Genomic DNA, 20,481 nt, shown 5'->3' on the forward strand with positions numbered 1-20,481 from the left:
TCTCGAGATACTGATACTACGTATAAAAATTACGAACGGTGATCTTAAAATTGCATCGAAGAATTTTCATTTTCGAGGCTGCGACATCTTTAATAACAGTAGATACCTTGACTTATCGGTTGATTTACATTTGGAGGTTCCATCGAAGTTAATTATCGTATTGACGTTGATCAAATCTTGTTTCATTCATCGAAACTATACTCGTTCTTGTTATTTTACCAGATTCATAGAAATATCAATACTTCAGAAAAGAAATTTACTACTGTAACCTATATTTTAAATGACCGAATCTCCGATAAAAAGAAATCTCTACATAATCCGAATCGATGCATTCGAAAAGAATAGATATATTTATTTGCAATTCCAATGTCTCGTATCTTTCTCCTAAAACTCGTTAGAATAGGTGCATTTCTATTGTTAATAATTAATAAACGAAATTTTCCATATCTGAGAAAAGATCTCGTCCTTTGCAAGGGTTAAGGAACATTTGCAATGGTGAAAGAATAAGAAAATGCTTGTCTCGCGTATCGAGACGAAATTTAATCGTTGAAGAATAAACTACGATGAAAGATTGGGTAAAAAATCTCTCTCCTAGTTCCGAATCTCGGGCAAAAATTCCCTGTACGCCAATTCGTCTCAATTTCACCATGACTCAGATCGATTCACTGAATAAGACCACGCGTATCAACGTCGTTGCACTTTCAGCCATGCATCTGGCCATTCATAGTAATGCACGTGCACGGAGAGCTGGGTCCGCGTGTGCCGCTCAGACTTCACCGACCTGGAGAGATAAGATCGAGGACAGGTGGAAAGTTCTCCTCGGCTCCCACGCGACTATCCGTGTTTGACCACGTTCAGACACACGGAGCAGGGACGACAAGCATTTACCGATCCGAAGGATTAGAATTGGGAATACGTTGGTTCCATCCCGCGCGGATTGGATCGTAGTGGAGAGAACAGGGACGTGAGAATGATCGAGAGCCAGCGACGAAACTGGGTCGAGACCGTTGTCAGAAAAATAACCGAGAACCTCCCGATGTACGAAAGACTCGCGAGGGGAACCAGTTACGGCATTATCTTCTTGCTTTCGCTTCACGCAACAACCGCCATCGGGAAAAAAAAGCATCTTTACTTCGTTCCACGCCGGTGAAGGATGCAATCAGCGTTTTTACGCGTCGCCTACGTGTCTCGTACCTACGGGTTTCTGTACGTGTTCGAATTATATTTGAGAATTTATATTGTATCGTCGATGACTGGACTTTAATTGGATTATCAATCACGCGGCCTATCGCCACCATCGATCGAACTTTGAGCTTTCGTCACGCCGGCCTAATGACTTTCATTATTATGCTTCGCGAATTACGAGATGAAGTTCTAACCGACGATGCAGTGGAGTTCAGGTAGGAGCCAGCAACATGATTCTACGTGTATCCTGTTCAAGGTACAAGTAAATAAAACCGAGAAACGATCGAAATTTATCATCTACAGGATATCATATGAAACAGAAATCATTCGAGTAATTGTCCGTCGTGTCTCGTAACGAAATGCTTCTACGTGTAAAGGTAAAAAAATATGTCACTTTGCATAGCGTCTTATAGCGTAACCTTTTTGCGGTCGGACAGCCGTGTTTAACACACCGTGTGACGTCTCCTTTACTTTGGCGACTTTGCGATCGCGGGAAGACCATTCTGCGCCAGGTCAAAGCGATCCCAGAGACGCTCATTGATGATTTTGGTCGGGTCCAAACGTCGTATACTACAAGTCCAAGCAAAATCAAGCCTGTTCCTTTCTTGCGTGCATTACGGTACCAGAAGAGCCGGATTGTCGTCCGGATAGGTACTCGACACGCAGACAAGAATCGACTTTTCGCCAGCCGGATGAGTCATTACGTCGAAGCAGTAGTAGCTTATATCGAACCGCAAATGACGCGAAAAACCGCTTGCAAAGCTGGGAAGACGTCTTGCTCCGGCACATCGAACCGTGAACGTTTTTGCGCGTAAAAATTGCCCCCGTCTTGGACGATTGACCATTCGAAATGCGAATACGATCGAACCCGCGAACCCAGTGGTCAGACTTGTAAGCATAATCTCGTTTCTTCGTTGCTTCGATTAATTTTTATGCGACTATTTTTGGTAGACATTCTCGCAGAGATGAGATTTTTCCCCTTTGCGTGCTAAAATTAAGATGCTTAAACCACTCGTAACATTAAATCATCCTCGTAACGAACTGTAGTGGACTAAATATAAAGCGTGTAATAGGAAGAAGAACCTGATTCTGGATCTTACTGACGAATCTCTGTTTGAATTTCAATTTTCGTTTCAATTTATAAAATTAAAAATCATTATCGTTTTCGTGTTCTTCCATGGTCATGGAAGTTTCATGTTTTATGTGCGTATTTACAACGCACTGATCGTAAAAAGTATTTATACGTAGTAAAATGTTATACGAACAGTCTCCAAGTATTTAGAATCTAAAATAAAATCTAAGTATCTAACCTACCTAGAATAAAAATGGAGTAACATGTAATAAAATAATATAAGAAGTAAGAACGAAGTAATTGAGATGGTTAAATCGTTAATTCGAGAAAATGGATTGAAACGAGAGGCAAATGCACTTGGTTCGGCGGCAACTTTCTTCGTACAGTAGCTTTATAGCCTATTCCACGAACGAACGACAAATTTCCTGAAGTGTTGCACGTTCGACGAGTTATGACAAGTTCGTTTCTTTCGCTGGAAAGCGCGCGCGATTGGCAAGACAAGTTTTCCTTTTACTTCCCGTCCTGCTACCGAGAGAGCCTTCTACGTTCTTCTGTCCACCGTGGCTCGTACCATTCCTCCAGGGCAAAAATGAAACAGAGAGCTTCCACTGGCTGTACTTTCCTTCGTCGAAACGTTTTGCAAGAACTATTAACAAAGAAAATTCCAGTCGACCACAGAACCTAACATCTCGCAAGAAGGATATCGTTTGATCGACAGCCAAGAACAGTCGAATAAATATCGTTGCAATCCTTCGACCGCTTTTACTTTGATACATCAACTATTAGAAACTACTCTTCCAAAGGTAACAGAATTCTAAACCAATAACTTGCTCGCGTTTTCAATTCGATATATTTCTCTAATAAATGACCTAATGACAAAATCCGCAATTACTTAGTTGCCAACACAATATTACAATTCCTGCGGTAGGGAAAGTTTGGTTGAAGATTTTAAAACCTTTTGCTTTCTCCGTAAGATAATTCAAGATGTTATCAACTATGAGGAATTGTCAAGATTGTAAAATTTCCAAGCCAACTTTTCCCGCCATAGAAGCTATAATATTTATTATCATAAGAATAAGTATAAGAAATAGATTTGCAGCAGTATAATTTCCCAAAGATAACTTTGTTGCCGAAACTGTTCAACTATAGATTCTCGAGAATCGAGCCAGAGTATCGCGAGAGAACGACGATCTGTATTTCTGTTTTCCGCGGGTCTTGGATCTTGTTCGACCTTGCGATCGGTGCATAAGCGATTTATAAATAATGTATGTGCGTTTATTTATACGTACGCGCGTACGGGGCCGAGTAGTCCTGCGCGAACTGGGCCGTGCAAGGAGCGTCAACGGGCAAAAAGAAGGTGTACCGGAGTGAACACGGGACCGACGAGGGAAGGGACATACACGCGATTGCCCGTATTCGTTTTGGTCGGACGTGATTCATTCAGATGTTACGTCCGTACTCCCTTTAAACCGGTCAACCGATACCAGAACGTGTAGTCCCTGGCGACAGGAAGCTAAGAGGTGTTCTACCCTCGGAATCTCGAAGAACCTTTAAATGCCTCGTTTGTAACGTCGTACTTTCAATTTTCTATTTTATTATCTCTGCTTCGGTGATTTAAAGCGCCGAGACCGAAGCATTTCGAAATTTTTAAATCTGCCGCGCTTCTTTGCGAAAGAACGTTCAAGCGTGTTATTACAAACTTTCAAAACTCGAGAAGAAAATGACCATTACGATATCGCGAATGTACTTTACGTTGAACGGTTTTAAAACTTTTCAAATCTTCCGCTTTCGGCGGCTGAATGCCAACGTTCCTACGTTTCTCGATGTTTATCCCAGAACATCGATCAAGTTCGATCTATTCTACGAAATTCTTTCCGAGGATTTGTCTGGTCCACGGAGATTCTCAAAATACACGAGAAGAGAGCTGCCGACCGTCGCTCTCGAAATACCTCGACGTTTCTAAACCTCAAGTTCGTCGGAGCTGTTGCAAGTTCAAGGCAACCGATCGATCCCGAAACATCCGATTCACTAACAAACGCAAGAGACGTCAAAGAAAGCAAAGCTTGCCGTCTCTTCTGAAGCCTCTCGCACTTCCCAGAACCTCGTTTGTACGCCGAAAAAGGGAAAGAACGACGGATCGAGAGAACGATGGCCGAGAACGTGCTGGAAATTAAAACCAACCAACCACGCAGACGGTTTCGGAAAACGTAAAACTTCATGACGCGATGAAAGAGAAGCGGACTGAGCAGAGAGGTATACCGGCTCTTACGGCGTAGCATAAACACCGGACGTTTACAAGCGCAGACTCGAGAGAAAAGCGTAAACGAAGCTGATGGAAGGGAAGCACGAGGTAGAAAGTACATTGGTATCGAGGAAAACGATACGTAGCAGTACGTTATGTCTGTTCGATTACAGGTAATCGATGCTCAACACCGATCCAACTTCATCGACCTATAAATCGACACGGGGAAGCGCCTATGGATGGTAGCCAGCGATCTCTACCTGATGAGATATCCAATCGCGCTAGGCGTAAACGTACGATTATTCTTTTGCGGTATACGTGTTCCGTGGATGTATGAAATTCCGTTCGCGAGGAACGCGTTAATCGCCGGCTATTGCAGATATCTCCTATCGACAATGGTTATCTTGCACGATTTCTCCGTTTCTATGTCTCTACGGGGATTTTTGAAAGCTCGAGACGAGGTAGATACATGGATGTAGTTAGGATTTAATGTAAGTTCCAGGAGAATGTATATAATCTACATTACCACTGATAAGTCTCACTCTCTACATCTTCTACTTCTCGTAAAGCTTTAGCGATGAATAAATTCGTTAATTTTAGAATTTTACAATTAAGGTATGTCATTATGACGTCACGTTATAAACAACATTTCTACGCGACGACTGTGCTAAATATTCTGAGAATAATATCGTATATACGAATGATCAGCGTTGCAGAACGTTTACGCGCGTCTTACGGAATTATTTAGGAGATTTCTACCGATCGAACGAAGGACGTTGATGGAATAAATCGGTATCGCTGGTTGTCAGGTGTCGATCTTTCTCTGCTTCTTTGTAAAATCTACTTGGTAACGATATTAACAGAATTATATCTTCGTGTAAAATGATTGCCACTTCGTTATTGGATTTGTTATTATTGGATCTATCTTTGGTTATCCGCGTTTAAGCAGACGCTAATTTCCACTAGACACGGCTTACAGCCGGAAGCCTTAAACTGTAACAACTCGTAAACCTTGTAAACCAGCGGAAAATCTAAAATTCTTCGTTTCCCGATAAAGCTCAAAATTCTGCCTTAGTTTACGTTGCCCGGTCGTCTGCGGTCACATCTGGTTCAGGTTTATTCTTAACGCCGTCAACCTCCGCCGTTTCCCTTCGTTCTTCGTGTCTCTAAACCCAAACCAACCTTAGCACATGTATATATGAGTGGTTCAGAAGTCGCATTAGTCAGCTGCATAAATCGAAAGGTACAGTAAAGCGACGATTAGATTGCGAATATTCATGGGAAATTTTTCAGATGCAAAAACGTACGGAATACACATAATACGCAAAAATAAATAGAACGCTGAAAATATGCTGCTACTAGCTGCTACGCTGATATCGAATAAACGTTCGCAGTCTAAGAACGACCTTACGAACACTACCTTTCTTTCTTATAAATATATCACACGTCAGGACTTATCGTTATTCGCGTCATGTTCTCGCGACGAACGAACTTACGCAATTAAGTAATTTGCTTCTCAAACGTTAAACATCAACCAATCGAGCATCGATCGTGTACTTGCGTAACGAGATTAAGGAATCGCTAAAACGTGGAATTAATCAATTAACGTCCAAGAGGCTCGTATTTATCGCCTAGATAACACCTTTAGCCATTCACGTTCTTTTTTTTTTATTTTTTTTTTTTTTTATTAACGTGGAGAAAATCCGCACGGACACCAGGTCGCTTCTGGGGAAAAGCGGCGTGGTAGTGCCGGACTTCAACCGACTAAAACCTCCACGATGACCGTCCCGGCTGCGATCGAGAAGGGCCCGGGAACCGGAGCTATTCACGCTCTAACGTTTTCCTAACGTTCGAACGTTTTGCCAGCGAAGAGGATCGAAAAGCAAAAAGAGAGCAGAGAAGCGCGCGGCGTAATGAATTGTCGTTGTTCGGACAGATTCACCGGGAACATTAATCAATAAGTAGAACTCAATCAAGGGCCCGGATGATAATGGAGTTTCTGAGGACGAGAAGGAAAGTTACAAAGACGTCGGGCCAGCGGCGCGATCGCAAGATCACAAATTATCCATCCTGTACCATGAATGTCCCCGCTCCTCCTCCCTTCGATCATCGAGCAATATCTCATAGAGTAGCCGACCTGTGTTTAGCCTATCACGAAGTGGATGTCCTTGTCGTGACCGTGAAGCTAATTGCCGGTGGTCAGCGGGAGGACGAACGCCGGCGGAGGATAAATAGCAACGATGGTGGTGACGACGCACAAGAAGAAGGCGAAATATCACGCTGATTCCCCCTGCGATAGAAGTAGAAGGTGGAGAAGGATGTCGCCGGAACCGGAGGCGAGGGGTTCGGTGCTTTATTTTCTTCGCCGTTTCACCATCCATCATCGGGGGTCCTCCGAAAGGACGTTCCGAAGGTTGGATCCCGTGGCTTGCTCGAGAGCCGACGCTGACGCTCTCCTCGCTTATAAGCCGAGCGCGGATAGAAAAGATGGATGACTCGACTTGTTGAGTTTTTAACTCTAGTTCCTCCTCGGTAAAGGATCTCGGAGGGCTTTTTGCGAGGCGCGATGCGAAAAAGCCCGAGAGGATCGTCTTGGAGACTTTGTCACGGAAATTGGAGAGATTGCATCGATCTTCGATACGCTTTCCATCAGATTTAATTAATCCTTCGAAACAATTGCCTACATTATTACAGAGGAGCTATTATGGCAGCAGTAAATTCAGTAAAATCGAGAAATTCGTGCGTAGAATACGTAGCGCTCGAATGTCGCGAAACGCTTGTTCTCGAATCTTTCTCAGTCTCGAATTCAAACGATCGTTCGAGTTCTTGTCGTTTTCTCGAGTTCTCGTATTCGATGTTTCGTTTCTTTAAACATAATATAACGTTAAATATAATAGCCGAAAGATCGTTGGTCGAAAGTTTCCATCTAATAATTGTACAAACAGAACATATATCTTCAAGATATAAAGAGATAAAAAGACGAGGATACCATTGACAGATTCTTGAACGGGGAATTTTCTGTACCGACGATGAAACGTAATCCGAGAATACTACAAGTCACGCGACCGATTATTAACGGCAGGATCGAATGGATAAAAATCCGAAATCACGACCAAGTAGTCGAGAGGAATTGGAAGAGAAATTATAAACGGGAGGTTTATCGGGCGGAGAAAGAAAAAAGACGAGTCGCAGGGACGGGCAGGTAAGTTGCTCCGCTTCGTAACTACGCGGAAATCGCGTTACCAGGAACGAGGAGTTCTCGTTAAGAAGGAACTCCGTAAATGTAAAGCCGACCGGTACAGATCGTTCATTGACGTGGATCTATCTGGGTTTTCCTGGGAACAACGCCAGCCGTTTCGAACGGCTCGTTCATTGAAACGTTTTATTTTTCCATTAAGAATCGGCCGTTTAGACGTATGCAAAAATTCCCATTGACAGGATAATTATCCTCGTTAGTTCGTCGACGAAGAGGGAAAAATGCGCGCCGGGGAATAGGTGAAGTTAATTATCGAACCCTATTTTCCGCCAGAGGAACAAGAAATGCGCGCATCACGCGAAAGAAGAATGGAATTACAAGAAATGAACCCTCAGCGATATGTTCCTCGATCCTTCGAGCGATACCGCAGGATTTCGCGGAAGCAAATGAAATCGGTGCCTACGGTGTTACACGTAAATGCGTTCTTCGACTCTTCGATGCGTGTTAAGATGTATCAAAATTATACGACAAGGAAGGACAACTAATAAATCGTACAAAATCTCCCATGCAGGCTAATTAAACAACGTTAAGTAAAATTCACCGAGAAATTATATGATTCGCGTGGATAAATTTCTTTTTTCGAACGAAATATTCGAGACGCGACTCTACCGTTAAGAAATACTTAAGATTACGTCGAACTAAACTCATAAGCAAACTTTAATCCATCAAAGATGCGTGCAGATCTGCCAATTAAAACACCCGACGTCCCAAACATCGTTGTCCAGCGAATCCTCGTTTCCACTCAGCTACTCCAATTGACTAACGACACAAACCAAGAAGGGTACGACAACAACCCGGCAGTCGAAGGTTGGCCGGACTGGAGGCGAGCGACAGGCGCGTTTTCAATGAAGTCCTTATAAAGGCAAGGAGCGTGCGTGCGACGGCTTCTATGGCGAGGTAGAACGAGCGGAGGTTGCGCGAGGAAAAACCGCGTTTGATTCGAAGGAAAGGAGGAGAGTGGCCTCTCCGGCTTCCCAGATTCGATTAATCGCCGCGGGGCTATCGATCCAGGATGAATGCGCCGCAAGGGAGGCCACCGACGGTGCCTCTCCATTCACTAGGAACGACGGTAGCCACGAGAAGAGGAGAGCTTTCGTTTGAGCGTCGTCGCCACGTCTGCCCCAGCGATCTCCTCTTTTCCTCTTTCTCTTTCTCCGAGACCTGGCTGTTGCGTACGGTATACCGTTACAACTGGATGCCCCCGTGTCTTTACGATTTTCTGCGGCGATCTTTTTGTCGCCAGCCACCGGCCGCGGATCGAGATCAACGATCGCGACACGCTCGATTCATAACGATCCACTGCTCCATCTCTCTTCGGCTCGTGGTCCCGGAAAAACTGCACGAATACGCGTTAACTTATTCGGGTTTCCACGCGTTCAAATCAATAAGTCGTCACTTATAGCTACTTATAGTTGTAGGTTGAGCTTGGTAGCGGTCGAATGGTAAAAATGCAATCTTTAAGATCCAGTTACAAAGCTTAATGTTTACATATGGTTTACGAAGATGGCGATCGTAACGAAGATGAAGGAAGAAGCATTTCGACGACGCAAGAAACATTGATGTTCATGAAGCAGAAAGAAGTAGTAGAGATCTACTTTGTGATGGAGTTACGTGAAGAAGATGATAGGAAGATGATACCGAGATTCAGGAAAGAAAATGATACTAAACGATATACTATGATACAGCGAACGAAGACTTCTTCTTATGGCTGATGCTGTTATAGGCAGCACATTAAGTACTTTTTGTAAATTGACAAGTGAGTCATTTAGCGTATTCATTAGGAAGGATCACAAAAATGATAACTTATAAACTAAGCGTGAAATCTGAAGAGACCGAAGAATCCAGCACCGTTTACTCGCCAGAAAATATAACATGGAAAGGCTAACTTACATTTACAGTCTCTACGTCGTAGTACGAATAAACCTCGACTAATCGTTCACAAAGTTGTCGTTCTTAATCGCTCGATTTTATCATTTTTTCACACGACCCAACCGTTTATAACGATAACTAAACTTGCCTAAACCTAATCTAGAAATCCACCGTGCGTGTTTATCGACTAATTTCACGGACTGAAAAGTTTTCAACGATGCGAACGCTGATTTACGTAACGCTGGCAGAAAAAATCTAATATTTTGCAAAAACTAGATCTTACGGAGCAATTAATATTCCGACCTATCGCGACTCTCAGGAAAAAGATACAACGTACTCGTGGCGAACCGCTCGACCTGTTGCTTATTTTTGCAAAAATATGAAACTACGCAAACATCCGCGAAATATCTATAATTAAGCGTATCCAGGAACGTCCCTTAGCCCCTTAAGTTCGGTTACTTGAAACTCGCGAGACGGTAGCAACGGTATTTCGCGTGTCACGCTGTATTTCGTTTAATGGGGAAACGATCGTGGACGAAAACCGTGGTGTTGGTTAAGTGGCAATTTAACGGGGATGAATAACATCGCCGAAAGTGCCGCGAGATCGTCGTTTCGTAAGGCGAGAAAGAAATATCAAGATCGGTTGGGCGATACGTCATACGAGCACCACCGGACATAACAGTACTTCGCTTATGGCCGGCGTCGTAAGCAAAGTAAATATATGCGGCTAACAATGGACAGGTTACGCTCGACTGGTCCGTAGAAATTTTGTCCCACAAGCGCGCGACACAAGAATAACGCGGGTGAGACAAAACTTGTACGTGGACGCGACGGCGAGCCCAAAATTCTTGCCACGACGACCTTCTGCATACTGATGCCCTTTAAAGCGGCGGCGCCATATCGCTACGAGCATCGTACGAGTTTCGCATCCTCGCGCCAACTTTTCTCTTAACACGATCCTTGCGTGATGCTGTCGATCCTTGCGTGTTTCAAGCTTTTTCTATTTGGTATTTTAAAGCTTAAATAGATTATCGGAGAGTTTCGATTACGATGGTTATGCGAGTTCTTCGATATTTCAGTGTATCGCCAGATGATACAGCGTTAGTTACCCAAAGTTAGCATACACTTTACAAAAATAAAGTTCGTACAGTATCGATTTACCTACGTTTCTCGTTATTAACTTACATCTCTACGTACTTTGTATCTTCGCTTAATTTTCAATTATACGCGCAACATTGTACGTGCAAGGTTCTTGAACAAATTCCGTACCTTCAACAAGATGCACGTGCAACTGTCTTGTAATTTCTATACGTATTTTCAGTTTGATTTCAAGATTGACCAATGTAATCGTGATAATCGAGCCCGTCATAACGGTACCAATGAGATTTCGAAACGATTCGTAAAATAATTCCTAGCGTAATTCGTAAAAATATGTCTACGAATGTTCTAGTAATTTCGCGAGCCTGTGTAGTTTTTTATCCACGGCGCGTGGGATCCAGAGAAAGGATTTATGTTTTGATATACAACGATGGAGGATTGAACGTGTGTCGAAGAGCGGCGAGAACGCAAGAAGAGACCAGGACCGTTCTATGTTCCCCGCGAGGGCCGTGTCCGCTTGAAAACCGTGGCCATTTCTTCCCGGTGAACACAACGCGAACAGGTATTTGAAGGTTTTTGCGATGTCGTGTTGCACGACACGACCTTTCTGTGAAGCGAGCTCTCGATAACGATCTCTATTGCCTGTCCATAAGATCATCAATAATTTGTCGTGACTTGGGCGAAAACGACAGCCCTTTTTAAACCGATGAAATTTATGCCAGGTTGGCACGCAGAGATCGCGAACGTTATCGACATCGCGCACCGCTGTATACGCGCTAGTACCTACAGATAATCATCGAATTATAAATTGTATCGAGGGAAGATACAACACGGTGGAAGTGAAGCTGAACTTTTGCTAATGAGCAGATTAGATCTTCTTTCGTTTGGCTTTAAATCGAAGATCGTGAGCGAAGGGACGTTTGAGAAAATGCTTGTGGAATTCTGCAATTTCCCCTGCAAATCTGTTAATTTTTATCGAGGAAACTTCACCTTAATTAAAGAGTTCGCTAGAGTCACATGAATTATTCATCGATATTATCGTAATTTACTTTTAGTATAGTCTCTTAGACTATACTAGAGTTCTTCGTGACTCAAAAAACTCTATTACAAAGGTAAACGTTAATTTGGTGAAATATAGAAAAATGTATTTAACCGTTAAAATGTTTTACCCTTTTTAAAAGCTGCTGGCACGCGAACATTTATATCGGAAAAGAATCGGAAAAGCTACTTTTTCCATAAATCGTTGGTAGAATCGTTGTATGAAAGTTTACTCGTCGCTCGATAAACATGTGAAAAGAAACGAATTGTAGGGAAAATTCGCAATTTCGTAATGTTGGCGAGTCCGTATCGAATTCGATACGCTACATACACTCGTGTCCCGTTATCAAAACGGGCTGATTTCACCGGGAAGAAAATTGTTACAGATAGTTGCGCAATAACGCACCTTAATTGCCAGCGAATCGAAGAATCAGAAATTACTCGCTAATCACGAACACCCTTAATTAAGTGAATACCACAGCACAATGATGCGCATTGGAAACAAATGAAACAACGTACGTATGAAGGTAGCCAATGGCAGAACGATATATCTTTCTGATCCCAAGCTTACCTGGTTTCGTTCCGAATCGATAAGACTACGACGATGTATCAATACGCGGATAAACTTCCGATAACAAAGTACTTTCGTTGCTTCGACTACCTCGTGCTTGCGCTTCCTCAAATATACATACAATAACAAGTACGTGATTTGCCAAATATATTTCAGATTAAACTTGCACCAAGCAACTTTCTCTGCTAAGAAAGAAAACCGAGTTTATACCAAGTGCAAAAGTTCCCTCGAAATATCTCTTTCTATAGAAGAATTTAAATAAGAAATTCTCTGATCCTTGCTTCTCTTAGGATAAAAATACTGGAGAACAAAGACGACATTGGCGAAAGGTCGTCTTACGCAGACTGGACGCAAGAAAATTCAAACTACTGGCGATAAATTCCCAAATTATATCGCTGTGGAGTGTTTTCTCTTTCGACGGAAGAATTTAAAAGCGAAATCCACGATTATCCGCTGCCTAAGGTATACAAATATCTCGAAATTAAGACGTAGGAAAAGAAAGGTTTCACGGTGAATCGTGGACGCGTGTTCGCCTGAGCTTAACATAATCGATAGCGAAAACAGAAATATGTGCACGCATCTGCAGGCTCGTGCGGATAACGCGTGCACCAGCAACAACAACGGAGAACGAAAGAGAGAAAGAGACGAGGGAATGGTACCGTAAGGCATCTCGAAATCGTTTCACCGGATCAAAATTTCAGGGACTCGAGAATGGCCACGAAACCCCAGAGGAAATTATTTCTCGAAGGCCACTTACCGAGGCGCTCACGAAGAAGTAATCGGACAGAAAATACGGAGCCACGGACCGATAATGGTTGGTCGTGAACAACGCGGCCCCCGGGCTCCTTATCCATCTCTCAGCCTTTCTCTCTTTCTATCTTTTTCTTGTCCAGAAACAACAACGGACTTCGTACGCAACTCGAAGAAACCTTCGTCGATCTCGTAGCCTGACTCTCTTCTCGTTCGTTACCGAGCACCCGGCTACTTTTCATCACTTTCTCACGTTCGCGAACCCAGAATCCTCGGACGAACGGGAAGCCGCTGATTACAGGAATTAAACCGCGTATCGAGCCACGAACCGCGCGAAAAGTCATAATTAAACGCGGTTAAACCGCGATCTCCGTTAGGCGATTCGATGGATCCGAGTCGAAACTCCAGTTCCTTTAGCTTTTGGGGATCGTCCGATCGCGAGACGAAATTTCCAGAGATATTTCCTCGTTTTAGAGTCGATATTTGAGTATAACGTTGTTGTCTATCGAGCGAATATTTAGAGAAATCGTCAGAGACTTCTTTGTGTTTCCTTCGTAACTGAACGTTCCAAGTGGTGTAACAACGCGGTGCAGCGTTTAGGCAAATTCGTGGAAATTCAATGAGATTTTCTTGCTTCGCTTTTGAACAGCCAACGAGATTGACAGTGGAAATTATTTAGGTCTATGGGATTGATTATCGAAAGGATCTTTTGTTGCGTGTTCATCGTTATGATATAATTAAACGTGAAGGGGAATCGATGACGAGCATCGGAACATTTCCTTGTCGACAGGATGACTTCGAGCATCGTCGAAGTTACAACGTCACCGTAAGGACAACACGGTCGAACTTAATGAATTGAAATTGACAATGAGAACACAACATCGAGGATCCAATTAAACAGAATGGATCACACAGTTCAAAGTAGTTAACGAAGAGTCACATTTTTCTATTTCCAGTCGTTGAACGTCTGATCCACGCTGTGGAGGAAATAACGACGATTCGATCGCGAATATTATGCATTTATAGAAAACTTAAGAGAGTAAAAGCGCACACGAACATATTAGATTCTCCGTTTCTTTCGTTTTATGAAGAAATAATAGACGCACAACGTTTTTTGTTTTATATTATTTTGTCCAATTGCGTACGATCCATTTTCTTCTGTTGAGATAAACACCGCGACATTTCACACACTTGGTTTCACGTTTGTATGAAGATGTAAAAAACACTGTCGTAAAAAACATGTTTGCGAAAGAAAGACATTTTTCGCACAACCTAATACAACGTATCTGACGCAGAGTACTTCTCGTAGTATCTAATGAACGAAACGAATCCTCGTTGGTTGCGTTCGTAAAAATCTAAATTCGCACAAACAGCAACTTTCTATCGATGTCTTATACCCGATATAAAAAAGAAACATAGAAACTGCCGTAATTTAACTGGAAGATATATCGATCGTGATCGATAAAAATTCATTCGCCAACGATTGCCCGATCTTCGAACTGCCCGATCCTCTAACCTTTAAGACCTACGTGGAATCGGTGTGGAACACGCGTTTTACAGGTATTCACGCAATCAGCTTGCACTTCCGCGATAGTCGTAACTCGTAGAAACGATCCGGGAGAGGGCCGCCGCGAGAAACGTTGTAAAAGGTCAAATTCCTTCGATTCGAGACTCTCCTCGTCAAATTACGAGCCGCGAGACGAAGAACCGTGCGACCAAGGGGCAAAGAAAGGTTGGATTGCGTATGCATTCGTTATTTGCGGTTTATATGGGGGACAACAGCGAGAAGTAGAGAGACAGAGGAAGAAAGAAAGAAGCCAAGAAACCTGTGCAGATCGGCGAGACAGAGAGGCGAAGAGGTGGAGAATAAACCGATACAGAGATACCGCATCCAGGCGAAAGCCGACAAGCCAACAACTCTCGAAAGGGCCTGTGCTGTTGGGGTGCCGCGAGAAGACGGCTGGAATGCACCGAGAACAGGTCGCAAGGCTGCCGACATTCCGAAATTTGCAACGGCCTCGGCACGGGCGACGTGTCCCATTGTACGTGTACGAAATTGTCCTGGCCTCTGGCCGAAAAAAGCGTAAAAGGGCAATAGATTCGTGATCTTTCCCTTTCTCCTTGAGAAGCTCATAGATCGCGAGAATTTCACGACCACCCTCGCTCTTCTTCCAATTCTATTTTCTTTCTTGGAAACAGAAGAACAGCTTTTCAAGAATCTCGTCGCAAGATGCCGTACGAATTTTACGACCACCCACCTCTTCTTTACATTTTATTCTACTCGTTCGGGTTTTTGGCCATGCGATATAACGAGACTCGAGTCTCTTTGTACGATAATTCATTAATTAAACCGTTAACGACCAAAGTTTATAATACTACGTTAATAATACTACGTTTCGTGTAATCGTAGAATCTATGTGAAAGAAATAGCGAGGAAATGATATTGCACGAATTTTAAGAAGTCTCTTTCGTAAACACAAAATATGCAAATGACTCTCGAGATAAGATAGAGGGGCAAGCGGTTATATTTCAGAGCTAAATCTCCTATATTTTCAATTTCCTATATTTCAATGTTCGTATGCATATTGAAAATTAATATGCACGCGCGTCACGCGACATAAACGAAATAAATTACGCAGCTCTGACATCGATACAAAGTTTCGCAAACATTTCCCAATGGAAACATCCGTAGGTAAAATCAATATATTATGCAGCGCGTTTCATGCGGCGTGCAATTTTCCTGGCGTCATTAGCGGAAACCAGAAACGCCGCTCGTCATTCATCGTATCGGCTATGGATATGTTTCTCTATACCGTATACCGCAAAAAGCGTTTATACCTATTCAAAGTCCCCTTTTCTCTTCTGGAATCGATTGCTGCGTAAAAACCAACCAGAGAGATACTCGAGAGCAACAGAAAAACGGATAATCGTGGAGAATGGAAGAAACTCTGGAGAATCGAGAGAACCAGAAACGAAACAAAAAAAAAAAAAAAAGAAAAAAAGACAATAAACGTCGTCTTATCGAACAGATTTTAAACAGACGACTGTTCTTAACATATTACACGTTCATACGTATTTCGACTTCTACGAAAACTTAAATAAATATCCATAATTAGAAAATTATCAAATCGTCTAGGAATTGTCATCTCGTTTGAAACGTCGAACATAAGTTGTAACACTCCTGTAACAACGATCTCTTTAATTCGACGTGACCAAGTTCTTGCTCGCATCTGTAGCATCTTTTCATCGCTGTGTTCGTCAATTTTGACGCTCGTATTATTTCTATCGTAAGTATTTACGCTTAATTAATTTCACGCGTATGATAAACGATTTTACGATACAGATTCAGACTTCGTATAAACTTCTCCATATTTCTTAAAAGGTGTCTACAAGTGTTCAAATATTGTACTTTCGCACTTGCCTACATGCGTTGAATCGTAGCCTCGCGCGAATACAAAATTCTGATCGATTAATCGTTTCGTTATGCTTTAGGTTAATTGTCGCGTTTCGCGCGAAAGCTGTAGGTGTCCTAAAACTTGAACGGTGTTCCTGTGCTGGCGTTTCGAGTACGGTACCGTACGATCCGCAGCGTGAATTGATTTTTAACGCTTTTATTCTGCGGCCCACCCTCACCCCCCTCGAGGGCTCCACTTTTACGAGGCAATTTTGCTCATCGACGACCGTACCGGGCCCCGTTGTAAATAAAAACCACAGGCAAAAGGAAGAAAACCGTACTATAAAGATTCCTGTTCTTCTTCTTTTAACGTCTCCTAACTTGTACCGCGTGCCACGTATTTATGTCCCGGAGCCCGTGGCGATGCTACTTTTTCGCGCATTCGTTTGTAAATTACTATTACGATTCAATCGAAACAGCCACGACTTCGAAAAATAAAGAGAAAAAGAACGAGGAAGGAGATAATCTCGAGGATTCGAAAAATTTTAGTAGAAAAACGGATGGAAAAGAGGTTGGGGGGAGGAATAATTTCGAGGATCCAAAAAGACTTCATTTTTTAGAGGAAGATACAAAAACGTTGATATTCTTGAGGCCTTCGGTCTATTTAAAAGATACATTTTGAACGACTTGATCGGATTGATCGAGATTAACCTTGAAAAGCCCTCAACGCCTCCGCCAATAGCGATTTCTTCCATCTATCTGCGTCAACCTTGAATTCCACTTATATTTCACTTTTTTTTTTTCCTTTCTTTTTAACTCTACGGCGAATCAAACGTACCGTGCGTTTTTCCATTTACCAGAAATAGATTTCGATTATAACGATAATAAGTCCAACCCCGGTATTCTCACACTCTGGCTATATTCTAATACCAAATACAGATTATAATTGCGAGACGACGCGCATGGAATTGCGATAAACGAATCGTGTGTATATATATACATATATTCATATAGTTTCATGGCTGGATATTTATGCGAGTCAATATTTTTATGAACATAAGAGAAGACATTTATTTCGCTCATTTAATATTATAACGAGTAAAATGGACTGTCTATAAAACGTTATAATCTCTATAACCCTCTATAACCCTATTTTTCATTGTTCCTGCGATTTATCACTTCAATGGATAAACCGTACAGGAATTAATGAATGCACGTGATATAAATGGACTGTTTGCTGATAAAACAGTGGTATAACGATTATGGAAAATATACAATTACACGTACGCGATATGATACTTGAGAAATATAAATAAAATATGAATAGATAAATAATTGTGAATCATCTGAAAATCTACATTTTTGTATACATCAACGTCATAATAGTTATGGAACATCTACCGATCCTTCATACTATTCTAAATCTTTTAAAAATGTAGATAATCTTCGTAAATAATTACACACAGATAATTATAGAACAATCTACAGATTTTGTATACCGGAACTGGTATAACCTATATGATTCGTTAACGCGCGGTTTCTTACAAAACGCAACACACCCCTGCATATTATACTTTACTCATTGTACTTTAATTATATATCTTCTGTACATTTTTGCATCTTGAAATATCTCCGAAACGCAAAAACATCGACGGTCTAATCATGACGAACGAACCGCTACATCGGCGCGACGAAAGCCTGAAAAGAGAAGCTACACGGGTGTCTGAGTTGAAAACCGTTGGTTCGTTCCGCGGACTAATCGTGTTCACCGTGCACGCTCATCTTACATAACATCGACATCTCGAACGTCAGGACCTTCGTCCTTCTGGCTGGTCCCGATCACGGCAAGGAATTCGAGGGCGAGCAAGAAAGAGAAAATGCCGCTCGCGATGGACCGAGTACGCACGCGTGAGTAAAAACGAGATAGAGATACATACGCAACTATACGTTAGAGTGAGACAAAGAATACAGACAGAGAAGGATAGATAGCGAGCAAGAGAGAAGAAAAGGCGCACGCAGGGAAGAAGAAAGAGAGAGAAAGGAAGGGAGACAGAGAGTCCATCAAGCAAAACTCACCCTGTTGCATTCCAGAGCCTCCGCGCTGTGCTCCTCCTTCTGCTTGAAGCAGCTGCTGCACTTGCTCTTGTTGAATATGTTCGGCGCGAACTTCCTGCACTCGGCGCCGGTGCCACGGACGCCCGCCGTGCCGCCCGACATCGCGACACGTGCGAATTAACCGCGACGACCGGACAGCACCATCGTTCGTCTCTCGCCCCCTTTTTCTTTATTCCTCACCCTCCGGTTCACCTCCGTTCACAAGCACCGAAAACGCACCGAGCAAATACGCACCGACTAAATGCACGCCGGCTAAAAACGCGCTGGCTAAATACGTACCGACGAAATACGCACCGACTAAATGCGCGTCGGCTAAGTGCGCACAAACTAAACGCGCATAAACCAAATGCGTATCGATTTCGTACGACAAAAATCGGCTGATATCGATTACTCGAACGTGAAACTCCAAAACACGATTTCCCAAAGTTGTTCTTTCTGCACGCGATGAGACAGTTTTATCGAGGAGTGATTTTATTCGTTTAGAGTATTAATTTCATTTATTTAAATTTGTACGAATTCTGTATAATTTTGGCTTTTACACAGACGCGCGCCACCACCGACAACGAGTCAGTCCCCAGCGGCCACTCTCCGCGTGTCCGTTACGTTAACGGATCGAGTTAACAGGATTTCGTATTCTCGTTTCGCGCGAGGATCGTCATTTATCGAACTATCGACCGGCAACGATATGTTCTCGATATGTTTCGTCGATTTCGTTTGTATCTCGCGTGCAGTCAGATTCGTGACACGTTCGAGGATCGACCGTACATCGAAGCGACACTCGCTTAGTCAAGGAGAGCGAAATGTGCTCAAATCGGCGCCAATGTATGAATAGTAACGTATTATGTTCTCTCGTGATGGTTGACTCCGTAACCGGAAGAAACTCCGATACGCTTCTTTGCCCGATGTTTACATACGCTTCGGCCAATAATATACGTGCTCGACTCCGTTCGAATTTCGTAACATATACAAACGAGCGCGCTTGTCTCGTGCTTGTGTGTTTACAGTGTGTTTATATGTCACACGCGTTTAGGTGACACGTACCGGTTACCGTCGCTATTGCGATATTTACATGATTCGGATAAACGAATCTGGTCGAAAAAAATACAATATACAGCAAGATGACTCGATCGATCCGATTCACCCTCGCGTCCCAATCGACTTGTTGATAATGTTCCCCTCGAATACTGTACGCTGTTCGATGCGAGCACGTGGATTACGCGGCACTCCGAATCACACGAATCTATTATTAGACACAATAGCATGCACCGCAGTTAACATGTCACAGCACCGATCTATCGATCGTTCGACTAATCGAACTGTTAATCACACATGATAGGGCGCGATTATTCGATCGAACGAAAGGTCACTTGCTTTTTTGGCTGCTCGAAACTCGCCTTGGATTGTGTAGAGACGTGGCTAAGATGTGATTATTCGTTTGCCACAGTTCACGATATACCAATAGTAGCACCACGAGCACCACGATCCTTATGTACGCTTATACTATATCGACTGTCACAGTGATAATTCCGTGATACGACCCGAAATACTACACACCCGACCACTACGGCAACGACCACGACGACGACGACACTCGAGCACACTTACGACACGTCGCGTTGTGCTCTCCATGACAGAACGCTCCCGCGGACGTCCATCTGCGATCTGGCTCGTTTAACTCGGCCTCTATGCCGTCCGTAGCGCTCACTCTCGCTCGATCGACCGTAGCACGCCCTCTTGGGTACGAGGCTACGCCAGCGCCAAACTAGTCCCCCATTCGTCCTCTGGAACATAGCGCCACGGCGTAAGAATTTCAACTAATCATCTCGCCGTTATTCTTTTATTCCATTTTCGTCCAATTTTCTTGATCACGTCCCTCTTACATAATAATTCA

General features: G+C 43.0%; 1 protein-coding gene across 5 annotated transcripts in view; it reads right to left on the minus strand.

Annotated features, from left to right (window-relative positions):
• The window catches only part of LOC117205859 (protein outspread), a 211,795-nt gene extending 192,535 nt beyond the window's left edge, over window positions 1-19,260 (minus strand). For all 5 annotated transcript variants that reach the window (XM_033444636.1, XM_033444637.1, XM_033444635.1 and 2 more), the window contains exon 1: window positions 18,552-19,260. In XM_033444636.1, the coding sequence (XP_033300527.1) occupies window positions 18,552-18,692 (141 nt within the window). In that variant the 5' untranslated portion in view covers window positions 18,693-19,260. The remainder of the gene's footprint in view (window positions 1-18,551) is intronic.
• Window positions 19,261-20,481: the final 1,221 nt, after the last annotated feature.

This window comes from Bombus bifarius, unplaced genomic scaffold (assembly GCF_011952205.1).
Source record: "Bombus bifarius isolate JDL3187 unplaced genomic scaffold, Bbif_JDL3187 scf7180000007996, whole genome shotgun sequence".
Lineage (NCBI taxonomy): Eukaryota > Metazoa > Arthropoda > Insecta > Hymenoptera > Apidae > Bombus > Bombus bifarius.